The sequence below is a fragment of the Podarcis cretensis genome (assembly GCF_951804945.1).
Source record: "Podarcis cretensis genome assembly, chromosome: 1".
NCBI classification, from domain to species: domain Eukaryota; kingdom Metazoa; phylum Chordata; class Lepidosauria; order Squamata; family Lacertidae; genus Podarcis; species Podarcis cretensis.
The window spans coordinates 70,681,613-70,698,785 of NC_137170.1; the positions used below are offsets into that span (position 1 = coordinate 70,681,613).

Below are 17,173 nucleotides of genomic sequence, written 5' to 3' on the forward strand. Positions count from 1 at the left end.
TGAAAACTCCTAGGTGGTCAGCTTGGAGGTGGGGGCTCAGTTGCCTGCAAATTTCATCCACTTATGTGAAAAGGAAAAAAATAACAACCATTTTTAAATTCTCCATTACAGCCAAAGGGGCTAAACAGAGCTTTAGATTTAACAGATCAGATTTGGACCTGAATGATAAATCAAATCAGAATGACAAGGACCTGCTTTCAAATGCTAATTTTGCACAAAGGCAAATTTTGTGGTTGCTGAAAACCCTTGATATTCTATGCTTTTTCTACCTAACAAAATAAAATGACAAGAAATTGAAACATTCGTGATAGTTATTCATTCCAACCCCATTTCAAAAAAGTCTTATTCATGAAGTAGATTAGATTAGATTAGATTAGATTAGATTAGATTAGATAAATTTATTGTCATTGTCCGTATATACACAGTATACACAACAACGAAAATCAAACACCCAAGACCGGATTCACATACACATTTGCACGTATCTCCAACACTCTCATCCTATTCAGACATAATCTATTAAAACATACATAATCCAGAATATAACACAACCTATTAGAAGCATAGCATAACCTAAAACCTATCTCATTCCTTACTACTCACTGCTTGCTATTTCTTACAACTGGCCCTGAGATCATTGTTTAGTGCAATCAGAGCTCTTGGATAGAAACTATTCAGGAGGCGTGTGGTTCGTGTTTTCATTGTCCTATATCTTCTGCCCGAAGGCAACAGTTCAAAGAGGTTGTGAGCAGGATGGGTGGGATCTCTCAGGATATTGTGTGACTTCTTCAAGCTGCGAGACGTGAAGATCTCATCCAGGGTTGGTAGTTGGAGCCCAATAACATTCTGGGCAATTTTAATTATTCTCTGTAAGGCTTTTTTTTCCATTCCAGAGCTGCTCCCATACCACGATAATATACTATAGGTTAAGACACTCTCAATGGTACTATAATAATAGGACAGAAGTAGGTGTAGTGGTTAAGAGCGGTAGTCTCGTAATCCTGGGGAACCGGGTTCGCGTCTCCACTCCTCCACTTGCAGCTGCTGGGTGACCTTGGGCCAGTCACACTTCTGTGAAGTCTCTCAGCCCCACTCACCTCACAGAGTGTTTGTTGTGGGGGAGGAAGGGAAAGGAGAATGTTAGCCGCTTTGAGACTCCTGAAGGGGAGTGAAAGGCGGGATATCAAATCCAAACTCTTCTTCTTCTTCTTCTTCTGCTGAGATAGATTCAATCCTCTGAGCATTCTCAGGAAATACAACCTCCCCTGCACCTTCCTCACAACCATATTAATATTTGCAGTCCATGAGAGGACTCAACATATATTAGCTGTTTCTTGGAAATAAGGTTCTGATATCCATTTCTGTCCAATGGTTAGTGTGTTTCCACTTTAAGAAGAATAAATGTGTTGAATTCAGAGCAGACCATCTTCTGCAGTTCCACCAATTACTCCGACTTCAGTAGATGGTGCTGGTTGAAGAAAGTGAATCCTGGATCATAACAGTAAATAAAAGCAAAAGCAGGTAACTGGAATGTCAGTATCAATGGTAACTATCAGTTTGTAACTAAATGCCCACACTCAACTATATTTCCAAACTCTGGGGTCACCTAGGCTGTTTTAGTTGTGCAACTGCAGAAGTTGTCTTTGATAAATCGTTTTATATATATATATATCTCCTACTTTCCTGCCAAAAGTAGGATACGTATTTCATTGTGCAAACTAATTTGTACTGGGGGTGGGTTCTGATTCTGCCCTAAGCCACTCTCTAAACCGTCATTTGCTGCTAGCTATTCTTTTTCACAAGAAAGCAGCTCAGAATACCCAAATAAGGCAAAATGTTTCAAGCATTTTTGGAAATGTTACATTGCTCTCACAAAATCTGCAGGTGCTGGTGTGTAAACAAGCAAAACTAAACCCAGCTGCTGCTACCACTTTGAATTATAATTATGTTTCAGATGATAATCCCTAAATAAATAAATAGAAATGAGGGCCTCTTTAAATGTACTTACAAAAGCTGGGATGTTTTGATGCATACTCAAACACATAACCAAAGTGATGCATCTCATATTCTCAACCGTTACTTTAACACTGCTACTATTACAGAGTAGCAATAATAAAATCATCATATCCTTTTGTAATAGCATTAGAAATAGTAGAAATGGTTCTGGACTTTAAAGTAACCATGTCTGTTTTTACAGACTAGAACATGGGGGCCAGGGGGCCAGATCTGGCCCAATCGCCTTCTAAATCCCACCTGCATCTCTGTGTTATTTGTGGGGCCTGCCTGGTGTTTTTACATGAGTAGAATGTGTGCTTTTATTTAAAATGCATCTCTGGAGTCTTTGTGGGGCATAGGAATTCGTTCATCCCCCCCCAAAATATAGCCCACCACCCACAAGGTCTGAGGGACACTGAACCAGCCCCCTGCTGAAAAAGTCTGCTGAGCCCAGGACTAGAACATGCTCAGACTCACTCTAAGGCATTAAGGAATAAAAATACCCCCAGAAAGTTATGTAAAGTTGGAAAACAATAAAAATGACAAGTAACTACTTTGATGAAGTGTGTGTGAGAGGGGATGTGGGGGGAGAGAGAACAGAAGCAGGTTGTTATGGAAGTTTTAGCAGCAGTAATAGCAAACATAATTACAATAGGAATTAGGAATGAAGAGAAATGACCATACTTTACCATCCTACATACATGGACATATATAACTGAAGGCTGCAGATGTAGCTGACAATTAAACTCAGAGCATAAGAAGTAGCCATATGAATATAATGTTTACTTTATTTTTTTAATCCCAGTAACCTACATATTGTGTGCATGTAAATGAACACATGGTGGTACATTTCCTCTGAAGCTTTATGCATATCTACTTGGGTGGTTGAAGTAATTCAAAGTTTGCCTAAGGCATGTTGTTATCTAGGAGGAATAGCACGCTTGATAGGTGTTTTTATTTATAGTTTGTACACTATTTGAAGAACATCAAGTGCTTCTCTAATCTCTGCCTTTCTTGTACAGTGGTACCTTGGGTTAAGTACTTAATTCGTTCCGGAGGTCTGTTCTTAACCTGAAACTGTTCTTAACCTGAAGCACCACTTTAGCTAATGGGGCCTCCTGCTGCCGCCACACCACTGGAGCACAATTTCTGTTCTTATCCTGAAGCAAAGTTCTTAACCTGAAGCACTATTTCTGGGTCAGCAGAGTCTGTAACCTGAAGCGCATGTAACCCAAGGTACCACTGTACATGAGAACTGTGTTGCAGTACATGATGGGTGTGAACTATTCGGTTCATGTTGGAAATAATGCTCAAGTGAGAGTAGCATGACCAAGAGCTAGAAAGACCATAAATAAAGAAGGTATCTGGCTTCTTAAATGAGCATTTAGCTGCAGCTTCAAAAGTGTGGCATTGAAGAAAGCCAGAAACAAAGGGAAACATTCTACATTTCTTAGATCTCTTGCGATAAGTACGTTTGTTACCGTAATTACATAAAAATCAATAAGCTTTAGTAAGATACCTTGTGGGAGTGGCAAAGTACTAGCTTGCAAGCAGAAGGTCCCAGGTTCAATCCTTGGCAACACTTGTTTTATTTAAGGATCAGCTACTTTGTACCTGAAACCAGCTGTTGCTAGTGAGCAGCAGCAGCAGCAGCAGCACTGGACTAGATGAATAAATTGCTATGGTACATGGAAAGTGGGTTACTGGCAAAACTCATAAATAGCAGTGGCAACTAAATTATTTCATGACTATTGCTAGTCCAATTTTGATGCTATTCTGCTAATGATAGAATTACTTCTGTTTGTATTTTGTTGAAGCATTTACAACTCCCAGCCTTAATCAGCATTGTGGCCGATGCTGTTATCAACCAGGATTTAAGATACTGCTGTCCAATGTATCTTTTCACATTACTCAAGGGTGCCTTTCCAGTCTCAAATTTACCCATTCCAGAAAGGTTTAATATCATAGTTATTTACTTAGTTCCAAAGAGGTTTACTATCACTACATAACAACAGAGCATAAATACAATCTGCTACAGATGATTTACAGCACTAACAGGCTTGGGAAACTGAACTGTAATAGTAACGGCTAAGTACTGCCAGTAGATGGTGCTGTGGTTACATAAATCTCTTATAGCGAGACACTAGGGTTGGAATGTTCCATGTTGTTTTTTGGTCTGTGGCTTTAGGAATGTGAGTTCTGCCCACGATAATCCTCTGGGTTCAACCTGAACTGTGGCCCAGGAAATCCTTCAGAAATAACCTTGGAAGCTACCCTGACCATTTTCTTTTGGAACATGTTCCTTCTCTCTATAAATCTGTTTGTTGTGCAATGTGAAAGCAGTGCAGTTGTTTCCTCTGATTAATTGCAGCAAAAAAGAAAAAAAACCAACCCCAAAAACCCTTAATGATCAATCCAAGCTCTGACATGTTTCAGCTTCACTTGAAACATGTATAAGGACTGGAGACCTTGGAGTTGCCTCAACAGCCCTGAGTCTTCACTTGAAAGCATTTATTATGACTTTATGATGTTTATTAGGTTGGACATATTTGGGGCAATTTTGGCTCAGAGTCCTGGCTTGGTGGAGAATGACAAATTACCTGCTGTTTAGCAGTTTTAAATCCATCTGATTCTAAAGATGGAAACTGAGTAAATAACAAGGCTCCCCCCTGTGCCAAGTTCACTGGTTTTATCTAAAAACACCAATCAGGAACTTTTTGTGTGATAATGTTTATTTTATTTTCACATGCTGCCCCTGGAGAGAACAGTGATACATTTTTTTACCAGTCCGGAATGTGATAAACCATGGCAAACAAGGAAAGAATATGACAACCAGACAAACCAAGACAAAATGAAAACTGTAGGTGGCACAAGAAGGGGGCAAGCCCCCAACCCCAAGTAGTTTGCACCCTAATGCTGTACTATGTGGTTGCAGAAAGGCACTTTTCACATACCAGTTCTAACCGAAACTGGAGATTTACAATAAGGCTGCAGTCCTAAGCGTGCTTAGTAGTTAACCCCAATGAAACCAAGAGGACTGACTTCACAGAAAATTCGTTTAGAATAGGAGCGTTAACATGAAATATACCATCATTCATAAATAGATTGGGTACGACAAATCTTGCTACCTCCACAACCCTCCCGCGGAAATGCATTGTGCCTCGCCAAAAAGAAAAATGGTTAGGGTGCCACCAGGATGAAGACGAAGGTTGACATTCTCAATGTTAAAAAAAATAACGGAGTAAAAAAGAAATGCCCATACACAATATATATATTGTTATATATATATATAACATATAAAAATAACTCTGTAGTTAAAAAGAATACAAGGACAGGAGACAATTCTTTAAATACGGCGCATTCCTTTCATGCAAACATCCACCCAGCCACTCATTCCTGCTCAGCCGCTCGCGCCCACCGAGTCCATTGCACTTCGCCTGGCCAGGCCGTTCAAGTATAAGACAGCAGCCCCTGCCCAGAGAGGGGCTTGCGGGTCGCCAATTCCCTGCCGTGTGAAGGGGGGAGAGGAGGAGAAGCAGCGGGAGACAGTCTCTGGGGAGCAGAAGGGAAGAGCCCGTCACCACCGAAAGCTCACCGCCACACAAGGGAGGGGAAAGGTCCTTTTTTGCACAGTTTCATCATTCCACTTCCGTCCCTCCAGGCGCAGCACGGGCTCAGCCGCCGCCCGCCTTCCCTCCCGCGTTCCTGCCGGTAGCCTCCGGATCCCTGAAGGTGGGCGAGCCCCCTTTCCCCGCCTGCCGAGCGCCGAAGGCTCCTCTCGGGCAACAGGTCTCGGCCCTCGCTTGCTAGGGCTGCTGGGCCAGGGCCCCAGCCGGCGAGCCGCCTTCCCGCAGCAAGGCCAGCAGGCGGGACGCTGTCCGTGTGCTTCTCCCGCTGAAGGAGGAGGCGGCGGCGGCGGTGTCCAGCAGCGAGCGCCTCCTGCGGCGGCCGTAGCCCTGCGGGCCGAATTTCCCGGGAGGGGCGGAGACGTCCTTCTCCTTGTCCATGTAGTGGTGGATGATGTGCACGAGGTTGTGCACCGTGCACGTCCCGAACCCGCACATCTCCCTCCAGGTCTGGACGTTGGGCGCCTGGTTGCGCTTCGCGCGGAGGCTGTTGCGGAGGAAGCAAGAGGAGAGAAGGCGGCGGGAGTCAGCGAGGTCAGGCGGGAAAGCGCAGCCGCCTGGCTGGACGGGACTACAGCTCCCATCGTCCCTTACCCATTGGGGCTCATGGGAGCTGCAGCTCCACGGAAATAGTGGCAGGGGGAAGAGCAGCTTGGTCGCCTCAGAAGGGCAGCTAGCCCCGCCGGGGTTATTTCACAACGACCCTCTTCCTTTTTCCGCCCCCCACCACTACCACGTGGTTTATTTCCAGTCCTTAAACCGCCGAGCGCAGCAGACGTATGATTAGCATCGCGCTGCTGTCAGTCGCTTTGGGCCCCTTCCGAAGGGACGTCCCCCAGCGGGAACTCGGCGCGCCCTCCCCGCAGCCCAGCCTGCGCTCTCCCGCCAAAAGCCCTCTGCGCGCAAAAGCGCAGCTCACTCTCCCCGCCCCCCAACAAGCTGCTTCCAGCGATCGCCTCAGCAGTAATAGCCCCATGAGGGAAGAATAGTCAGATAATTACCTGTCCAGGCTGCGCGTGGGCCTCTTCACTCCGGCAGCCGCCTGGGCCGCGGTGAGCGCCGGCCTGTGCTCAGCTGCTGCTGCTGCTGCTGCTGCTGCTGCTGCTTCTTCCTGACTGCCTGCGGGGCGCTTGCCTTCTCCGAGGGCTGCCGCCTGCGCCGCGGTGAGCGGTGGCACCGGCCCGTCCCGCCGGGCTCGCCAGCTGCTCCACCTGAGGAGAGGCAGGGGAGGCCGGTGAGAGAGGGAAGGAAGGAAGGGGGCGCTGAGGGGGAAGAAAGCCAGCCCTGCCTTCGGAGGGCAGGTTGCAGCGCAGGCGTTTCGGCGAGGGGACGGGGAGGAGGAGCGCCGGGGACGGAGCGCCTTGCGCCCTCCGCTCCAGCCGAAGCCTCCGCTCTGCGCTTCCCTCGGCGCCCTCGAAGATGTTGCCTCCCCCCGTGGGACAAGCTTCGACGACGGCTACTTACTTTCTCTTGAAGTCCGACGCGATGTCCAGCTTGGCAGCCTCCACCCCGAAGAAGGAGACAGAGCCCAGGTAGAGTAGGGCGAGGGAAACCACTTTCATCCTGGCCAGGGAGATAAGAGGGGGTGTTAGCAGCCTTTTCCTCCTCCAAGGGCGGCGGGGGTGGTGGGGAGACGCGCAACGACACACGCACCGTCTCTCTCTCTCTCTCTCTCTCTCTCTCTCTCTCTCCCTCTCTCGCCTTGCTCGGGGGGCGACTAACTAGGGGTCCCCGGGAGGGGTGCTCCTTCCTTCTGCCCTCCCTGCGCCGCCCTGTCCCGGAGCACCGGGGACTCGTGACGCTCGCGTCCAATATTTGCTCAGCCATTCATCAGGGCAGGATCGACCCAGGGGGCCTCGTCTCCCGCGTGCACATTTGTCAAGCTCAGAAAGGTGAAGGCTAAGCTCCCCTTTTCCCAGGCTCCAGCGCGTCACGAACAACACCTTGATTCTCCTGCCCTTCGATGCAGGCAGCGTTCTCTCAAGCCGGCTGCGCTCTCTCCCCCTCTCCCACCCCACACCGCGCGGCGTGGAGATCCACTCAAGCGCAACCCCTTCCACTCCGCGCCAGTCCCTCCAGTTTCCAAAGCGGGGCCGCTGACTTGTAACCCGAACCTCCCCTTCCCATGTGCTAAAGACGCAAAACTTGGCCAGCTCTGCTGTCGACCCCCTCCCCTCCTTGCGTGCTCCTTTCCCCATCCAGTTAACGAGCGAGGAAAAGCGCAGACCTGATAGCGAAGATAATCCACTGAAGTCCGGCTGTGCGCACACTGGATCCTTGCTTGACGGTAAATCCCCAAAATATAAACGTATCCCAGTTCCTCCCAAGAGCTCCTCCGCTCTGAGCCCGTCCTGCACGCCACTGAAGTTTCTACTGACTGCTCCGCGCTCAACTTTGCGCCCTTTTATAGAGCAGCGCCTGGGAGGTGGGGGGGGGGCAGGGGGCGGGGCTAGGTATGACTTTCGGGTGCGGATTAGTCAGGCCGCGGGGGGCAGGCGACGCTTGGAAACGAGGCCACTTTGCACCGCTTCTCGGCGGAATCGCCTGGGGTCAGGCATGTCAACGGGCATACGCCGCCCCCGAGAGACACGAGTTGTGCCCCCGGCGAAATCTAGCGGAGCTGCCGCGCTGCCCTGGCGCGGGTGCTGGGCCTTCAGCTTAGTCAGCCCCGCTAGAGCGAACCAGCGAGGTCAAACTGGTCTCTCATTCTCTTTCCAGTAGGGGCTTCTGCAAAAAAGAAAAAAAGAAAAAAAAAGCGCCCCTATGCAGGGCATGAGTGCGACGGACTTCTCCCGTTGTTTGCCCTCCAGCACCCGTTTACCCAGAGGTAGAGTACCACTGCACATGGAGGTTCATGTAGCAATCTTGGCAGACCTATTCCCTGTCGGTCCTCTCTCCCTCCCGAACTATGTTTATACTGCAAGCTGCAGTTTACAGCCAAGATCCACCAAAATATTGGTGGAAGTGGTTATAGTTACAGAACTGGCGGCGAGAAACGACCAAGTCTTATCATCAAAGAAGCGCGATTAGTGAGCCAGCTAATCTTAACCCAGAGCTTTGGGTTGTCCTTAGTAATCATATTCGGAGGAAAGACCAACACGTCCAAACTGTAAAGGCTGGAATAAACTCCTGGCCAAATATTTATCAGTTGTTTGTTTGCTTCCAACTAGGAGAAAGCAAAGTTTGCTTTTTAACTGGGAGATACCTGAACAGTGGGAAGGATTATTATTGTGACTATTTTGCAATGGCTAGGGAGAAAGGGACGGACATGTAGCACTTTGTTTACGGGATATCAGCCGCGCCGATCTGATTCCTCCCTTGCACAGGAGCTTTCTCTTCACCGCTGCTCCTCTCCTGCCCCGTGCGATCTTTCTCCAGCCGCAAAGCTTACGCTCCCTCGCACACGTAGCCTCCTGGCTTCTTGGAGCGGCTCGCCCAGACTGAACCAGTTGGATCTCTCTCCCGGGCGCCTGCAAATCAGCGCAAATCTCTGAGCAGGGTGGTTTTCTTTTCGTTTCCCCGCGCGGGAGTTTCCTTCGAGTGCCTTTACTGCCAAGAAATCTCAAAGACCTAAAAATAGATTTTCTAAAAAATCCCGGGGCATTTTCTCTCTCCCCCCCCCCCAGGCCATTTCTGCGAAGAAGTGAGCGGCTGGAGCCAGCAGGTGTACGCGCGCACGGACAGATGCGCCGCGTCGTGCTGCCCTGCCACAGCAATCGTGGCATGCCATGGGTCTGGGAGAGGGGTGGGGATGGAGAGGATCGAGGCTTCCCTTCACTTGCTCGAATGACTCAGTGGCAGAAAGGCGATTCCTCCCTTGCCAGCAGCGCTCAGGGAGTTCCTTTGCCTCTCCTGCCTTTGCTTGGAAAGTCTGCGGAGGCGAACAGATGCGGTGCTCCAGAGCATAGCTTGCACATACCCATTCACGTCCAGCTACTTGTCTTAGCATCTTGTGCATGTGTGACCTTTCTCTCTTGGTTGCTTTGCTATGCTGTGAGGTAACTGCAGCTTTTATTTCCAGATAGCAGCAAGCCTGCCTCTTGAGCAGCAAGCGAAGGGGCTCTTGCGGCAGAGGAGTGCAGCGGTACCTTTAGCGAGAATTGGGAGCAACTTGGATAAAGTAAATGCCGCTGAAAGTAAGGACCCTTTCCAGGCAACGTGAAGCACTTTATTCCTTTTAAAAAATACAGACCTAGCAGTTGGATTCTGATACTTCAATATATCTTGTACATATGAGGCTGCATAATACTGAGTCAGCCTGTGAAGGCTGTAATCCTGTACCAATTTCCCTGGGAGCAGGTCCCATTGAGCCCAGCGGGACTTAACCTCTAGCTAGACCTGCATAGGATTGGTGTGGGGTGTTGTTTCTTTGGGGTAAGTATATGTATGCTTTTGTGTTACAGTACAGTGGTACCTCGGGTTACATACGCTTCAGGTTACATACGCTTCAGGTTACACACTCAGCTAACCCAGAAATAGTGCTTCAGGTTAAGAACTTTGCTTCAGGATGAGAACAGAAATTGGGCTCTGGCGGCGTGGCAGCAGTTGGAGGCCCCATTAGCTAAAGTGGTGCTTCAGGTTAAGAACAGTTTCAGGTTAAGAACGGACCTCCGGAACGAATTAAGTACTTAACCTGAGGTATCACTGTACTCTTAGAAGCTAACTCTGTTTGGCTTCATGAAGGTTGATTACTGTATCTATTTTGTATCATTTATACTTTGGGGCCAATATAGTGCCAATAGTAGTTATGTATCTCTGATAACCACCACTTGACTAGACTTTGAGAAACACAAAATGAAGCTGAATAATGAAGCGACAATCAACATATACAAAAGGGTGATTCCTAGTTGGGTAGTTCCTCAATTTCTACAACAAAATTACAATGCTATCCTTTCTGTGTGACAAGGCAAATGTTTAAGGAAATGGTTATTGCTTCTCTTAACTTCCAGTAAACTGAAGCTCTGGGAATATCAGAGGCTGTAGCCAAGTGGGTGTGGACTTAGTCCGCAATCTGGATGGGAGATCCATGTAAGAAGAGCAGGATATGCATACAATAAATAAATATTGTTTGAAAAGAGCTTCCATCTAAGACAACATGTTTCTCTAAATTTAGGAAAGTACCTATAAATTTCTGCATCAAAGGGAAATAGCAGCATCTGAGCTGTTCCAAGAAACAGTTCTGGAAGAGTTCTAGATGGACTGAAGATATGTGATAAATCATTCATTGTTGATATTTTCAACATACCCAGCAATGCCAATTCATGTATGTGCAGATAACAGGCCACTTCTCAGCAGCATGAAATTTGGAAGTGTACTAACTTTATCAACACCTCTGCTCTCTTCCTACCCATATTTTCATTTTTCCATTTAAAGAAGGTTTATCTATGATGCAGTAGATACAATTACTTCTCTGCCTTCAGTTCTTTCTGACTTACTTTGTTTCTGCTTTTTCTTTTGTATCATATTGCATTGCAACATTGGAAATTTCAATAAAAACTACTACCAAGAAAAAGTTTGTCCTTGATTATTAGGATAATCTGCTGTGTGTGAGTGGAGGACCCTCGTATAATGTTAATCCCCCAAATGCTAACACACTGCACTAATCCTTCAGGTACTTATTAGCTATGAGGCCATCTTCGTCTGTTCAGCTTTGTGCAGGCTCTGGGTAGATGAAGGCAACTGCTAAGGTACTTGTGGTCCTAAAGCATTTTAAGTTACCATAGTTCACTTCAGTGCAAGCATTTTTAATTGTGCCCAGAAACAGACTAAGAGCCAGTTGAGCAATCTCAAAAGTGGCAGTCTAATAAGTCAGTAATTCCAAATCAACTACATTTTGAACTAATGGCAACTTCCAAACAATCTTCAAAGGCAGCTGCAATAATGCATTGCAATAATCCAAATGGCTTGCATCATAACTAAAAAAATTGCCAACATTACTGTGTTAGTATATTATAAGCAGAATCATAAGATCAACCACAGACAACAACAGTGGAAATGTTTTCGAAGGACAGGCTATATATACATGCTTAGGTACATGTCGAGAACAATATTGCCATGGTGAATATTATGAAGCTTGGAATTTTTAAGACTCTGTGTCCCAGTGTCTTTCCTGTTTGTCCCTCATCTTCCCATATCTAATGTAAGACATGTGCAGTGTTGCCAGTGCTATTAACTGTAATTAAAATTCATATGGCCTCTTTTAACTGAAAAGGTGCAATGCATCATTACTTTTTGCAAAGGGACAATGGTTCATATTACTTACTACACAACTGAGGAACCAAGTCACCTTTTCCAAATCTATGTTCTGCATCAAAAACCTGTACAACTTTTGCAGTATGTATTCCGTCTCATTTCTCAAATAATTTGGAAATGTTTTGTAATGATGGCAGAGGGTGAAATCATGTGCTGTATCACAATATAATTCCCCCACATCTCCTTCCTCAGCACACACCCCAAATCTGTTCTCAGTGGGTCTCCCCAATCCCCCAGAGCAGATGTGGGGGTTGGGCTGCAATGCACATGGGGGAAGAAGAGGAGGGGGAAGTTTTATTTCAAAAGCAGAAGTTCTTGTAAAGATGGGGTGACTTTGTTGGACACAACCCCATGGATAGATAGGAAACAGGAGCAGGCCAAGGTAACCATGGTAGAAGGACAGCAATGTATGCAAGACATTGTATATTCATTTATTCAGCTTAAGTCCTATGGTTTCTGAAAATGCTCACATTTCACATTTTTATGTGTACAGAAACTTAACATGAGATGCCATTTTGTGAGGTAACAAAGGAATCATGGGTGGATCAACAGAACACAAGTCTGACACAGTGCAGATAGTTGGACTGCGTGCAATCAATGTGTATCCACATCAAAGTACCACATGTGGTATTTGTTATATGCAGCACACTTTTTACACAGTATCTCCAGATTAAGCCCACAATTATCAGATAGTGACTATACTGAGATAAATCCTCAAAGAGGTAGGAGTGGTTTGAGGTTACCAGTCTTACCATCCAGTCTTGATTCTAATGAATTTATCTTGCTGATATAGTAACCAGTTCCAGGCCCTTGATCTCTGATGCATGCATGGAACAGCTTCCCTCTCCTCCGCGGAGGTCTCTGATCTCACACACTGATCTCTCCATTTGAGTGACAGTCTAAGGGCTAAACTACACATGATGCTGAGTTGTGTGTCAATAAGAGCTTCTTAACCCTTTCTCCTGTGGCAATTTTCCCACTAAAACTTGCTTCTGAAACAGCTTTTCCTAGGTATACAGTGTGGAGATGTTTTGGTGCTCACTTGTGGTGGGGGCAAGGCAGTTCCCCTGCACTGGCAGCTGTGAATTGCAGCCCCCGTGGCTGTATTTTCTTTTTTAAAAAAATACACAGGAGGAATGCATGACTGGGCATCACAACTGCTTTCCCCTTAAAACCGTTATGTACCTAGATGCCTGAGACACCGAAGCTTGTGGGGTTTGTTGTGTCTTGTTGTTTAGTCGTTTAGCCGTGTCCGACTCTTCGTGACCCCATGGACCAGAGCACGCCAGGCACTTCTGTCTTCCACTGCCTCCCGCTGTTTGGTCAAACTCATGCTGGTAGCTTCGAAAACACTATCCAACCATCTCGTCCTCTGTCGTCCCCTTCTCCTTGTGCCTTCAATCTTTTCCAACATCAGGGTCTTTTCCAGGGAGTCTTCTCTTCTCATGAGGTGGCCAAAGTATTGGAGCCTCAGCTTCACGATCTGTCCTTCCAGTGAGCACTCAGGGCTGATTTCCTTAAGAATGGATAGGTTTGATCTTCTTGTAGTCCATGGGACTCTCAAGAGTCTCCTCCAGCACCATAATTCAAAAGCATCAATTCTTCAGCGATCATATGCAAGTCAAGAGAAGCATAACTTAGACACAGCCTTCTTCAAAACTGCTAAGGACCTGTTCAAGGGGAAAGCAATCCATGGCTTAGCCTCAAGGAGAAGACTTTGACTCAGCCTTCGAGGCCAGAGACATTTTGAATGAATAGCCCAAAGCCTCTTCTCCACCAGTGTGTTCCAATAAATTATGTGAAAGGAGACTGCCCACCACCTTGTTTCATTGTAAGCCTCTGAGTAAAAAGACAGAAGGCATATCGGGAAAGCAAGACTTTCAGTTCTGCCCTTTAAGGGATTCTGCCAGCCCACAGCTGCAAAATGGCGCTTGGGCACTCAGCAGGTGCCTCCACTATTTAAAGCTAATTTTGGCTCTGGCCTTCATTAGAGTAATGCCTGTTGGCTCTGGGAGCTCTCCCAGGTCCTGCTGAACTTGACTCTGACTTGTCCCTTTCTACCTGCTTATTGCTTTCTGTCACCTCTTGCTCTAAACTCTGGAGCTAATACGCTGCTTCTCTGCAAACCAGCAGAACACCCCTGTAATCCACATTTTAAATCTTTATTTCACTTATACTATAAGTCTGAAAATGCTTTGTTTACATATGTCATATGTCAACTTATTAGAAGGTATGATTATTGTGCCATGCTTTCTGTTGTAAGGCATCCACTAAACTGTTAATCATTCACTGACCAATAGTAGGTTCATGCCTGCAATTATAATTGGAATTCCTAACCAATGTCATTTCCATCTTGCCTGGTTTCAATTTCATCTACATTTGCAGGACACTGGCCAAAGAGCTACTTCTGGAGAGCAATCAGAAAAATAGTTTTGAAATTAACCCCTGCCCCAGGCTGTGGGAAAGGAAGTACATACCCTCCACATTACCCTTGTCAACGTAACAAATGTGATCCATGGAATTCTGCGGCAGAAGTAAAAAGATTTGCAATGCAAAAAATGCTATACAATGGAGCACACTTGGATCCTTCCACATACCCAAGAGAAGAGATGGTCTGCGAGGGTACTTCCCTGACAGAGTTTTCTGTAGAAAAATAGCCAGGAAGTGAATAAGATGTAAGAAATGCTTGCTCATTGCTTACATGCATTGTGTGCCTTTTGACCTTGCTAAGTCTCCTCTCCCCCATTTCTCCCCATGAGATGGTCAGATGATAAATGTGATAAATATGCATCACCTACTTAAATACCTCCTGTAGTTTCAGTGCTATAGTTATGGCCCTTTGTTGTACATGATTAAATGGTTGCGGTATTCCCCCTCAAAAATGTCTCTGAATTTCAGAAGAGAAAGAAATGTTCTTTGTTCCTTTCATTCTTCAGAGGAAGGCTGTATTGTATAATTCATAATTATTGTTGCTCAATCCTTTTCTATTTCAGTCAAGCAATGACAGTGTACGCTATAGTTTTGTAATTATAGAATTTTCAACCCCTACATTTCCCACTAAAAGTTTCAGCCGTTAGGCCCTAAGTAAAAAATTTCACATGACCTGAAAAATATTACCCCATTAATTTACTGTCTGTGAAATACAAGCTATTGTAAATTTAGCCACATGTGCACATGCACACACACACACACACATACCAGCCACAGTTACTGTTAGGAAAGTTTTGACTTTTTAAAAAACTAGCAATGTGTTCCACCCTGGTATGGTTAGATATTACCATGCAATAATAAAATACAAGGAACTATTTTAAGAGGTCTATGTCAGAAGCAAGTCTTGTCCAGGACAACAATCTTTACAGGTTTATTTATCCTGATTAATAATTGTATTGATTAATTTTTGGAATCTATATATTGTGCATTAGTAACTTTAAGTCTCAATTGGAGGAATATTTAGATTATAAGTTAGTATTTCAACAATTAAGTCCAAAATACTGGCATTGTGTGAAGGCATGAAACAAGAAATCTACAAAATATTTTCAGTAGTGCCTAAGACCAGCAGCAATATAGAAGTAACAGATATATTTAATATAGAAAACACTGACTTTATAAATCACTGACATTATGCTTTAATAAATCCACAGTGGGTTAATGCATTCACTACAATTAATGGCATTATAAGCATGGTGAGAAAAATTGCTTTGAAACAACTTTGTTTATTTTTAGATTAGAATATGCTTTTGTTTAGAAAAATATTTTCTCATAGCAACTTACCCTATTATTCAGTAGCAAATTTTGACAAACTATGCTCCTTTCCATTTGGATTCTATAATTCAGTGTGCTTAACCTAGAAGTACGTTCCATTGAACATATATATGAATTACTATTTATGAATAACCATGCATAAGATTGCTCTGTAACTCTGCTACATTGACTTCCATATAAAATAATGCCTTGAATTAAAAAAAAACACATAACATATGAACAAACATATGCTTTTGCTGAACATAAGTCCATTTTTTAAAAAAGCAACTGGAGGGGACTCCAGTTTGTAGTAGTAGAGCAGCATGTGTCTTACCTTCCCCTCCAATACATTTTTCCACTCTAAATCGCTTTCCGGAACCTATTGGTCCTGAGTTGCTGGGGGGGGGGGGGCGGGATGCACATACCTGTATGTTTTCCCCAGTAAGAGCTAATAGCATTTAGTAAATCCTACTGAGTTGAATGGAACTTACTCTCAGGGTAAGTGTAAAGCAGGGATAGCCAAGGGATAGCTCTCCAGATGTTGCTGAACTCCAACTTCCATCATCTCGGGTCATTGATCATGCTGGTTGAAGCTGATGGGAATTGGAGTCCAACAATATATGGATCATGGAGCCATATTAGCTAGCCCCATATTAGCTAGCTCACAGGAACTCAGTTCCAGTACCTCTCTACTGAGTGCCATTGCCATTCTTAGAGAACAAGGGAGATGCTCAAGGTGTATTCCAGCACCTCTTTTTCTAGAAAAACAGCACTGGCTAACCCTAGTGTACAGGATTTCAGTTTTAGGCTGGGAAATAGCACTGGGAGCAAAGGATTAATGGGGTGCTCTAATCAAAATTGGAGCCCTCTGTAGCTGCTTTAAAGTAAATCCATCAATTGAACAGATCAAGGACTTCTGTGCTCTGACAGTTGTTGTGGAAGTGAAATTTTGACAGGTGCACTTTGTCAGGCAAGATAGGGAAAGGTGTCTTCATGGATTTCCTTCTCAATTATTAAGGTTGCCCTGTGCCAAGACTGAAGGAGGTTATTGGTTTACCCATCACAAAGTAGTATAATTTCAGAATAAGTTTCCGCATTAAAGCAGTATGAGTATTCATTCGTGACTGGAAAACATGCAGATGAGCTGAAGTGCTGCTGATGTACTGGGTGATCATTAAAGTGATGATATCATTAAAAAAAATCAGGCTGTTTCTTTAAAATTAAACCTTGGGGGAACAATATAGGTTGCTTCTGAGACAACTGACCTTTTGAAACTGGTCTGTTTCATCTTCTAGGATTCAGAACAGTTTTACTAAATTGCTTGGAATTGTTTACACAGAATAAAACATTTCCTCTGTATGTTTATACATAAAAGTGGCACCGAGACTTCCAAAGTATTTGATAGCATTTGCGGTATTAAAAATATGGAAGCTTTCTGTCCTCGACCAGTTCAGAAAATTCGCAGTTAGAGTAATGAGAAAAGACTTCCCTTTCATTTTAATTATTTTGTATCCTGTGAAACAGCCCTAAGATGTAAATGGCACCTTCCATGTGCATTG

The 17,173-nt window shown here is 45.0% G+C and overlaps 1 protein-coding gene across 1 annotated transcript; it reads right to left on the bottom strand.

Annotated features, from left to right (window-relative positions):
• Positions 1 to 4,709: 4,709 nt before the first annotated feature.
• On the bottom strand, positions 4,710 to 8,003 carry ADM (adrenomedullin). Its single transcript, XM_079989456.1, has 4 exons — positions 7,849 to 8,003; positions 7,086 to 7,184; positions 6,623 to 6,832; positions 4,710 to 6,108 (listed from the first exon to the last, which is right to left on the bottom strand). The coding sequence occupies exons 2-4, from the start codon at positions 7,181 to 7,183 to the stop codon at positions 5,802 to 5,804; spliced, it is 615 nt and encodes a 204-aa protein (XP_079845582.1). The 5' UTR covers position 7,184; positions 7,849 to 8,003; the 3' UTR covers positions 4,710 to 5,801.
• Between the last annotated feature and the right edge of the window lie 9,170 nt (positions 8,004 to 17,173).

Bases quoted from the DNA above. Each gene is read 5' to 3' on its own strand.
- ADM (XM_079989456.1), bottom strand. From the start codon at position 7,183: ATGAAAGTGGTTTCCCTCGCCCTACTCTACCTGGGCTCTGTCTCCTTC. The intron at 6,833-7,085 runs GTAAGTAGCCGT...GCCTCTCCTCAG, and splicing joins GCGTCGGACTTCAAGAGAAA to GTGGAGCAGCTGGCGAGCCC. The intron at 6,109-6,622 runs GTAATTATCTGA...CCTCCGCAACAG, and splicing joins CCCACGCGCAGCCTGGACAG to CCTCCGCGCGAAGCGCAACC.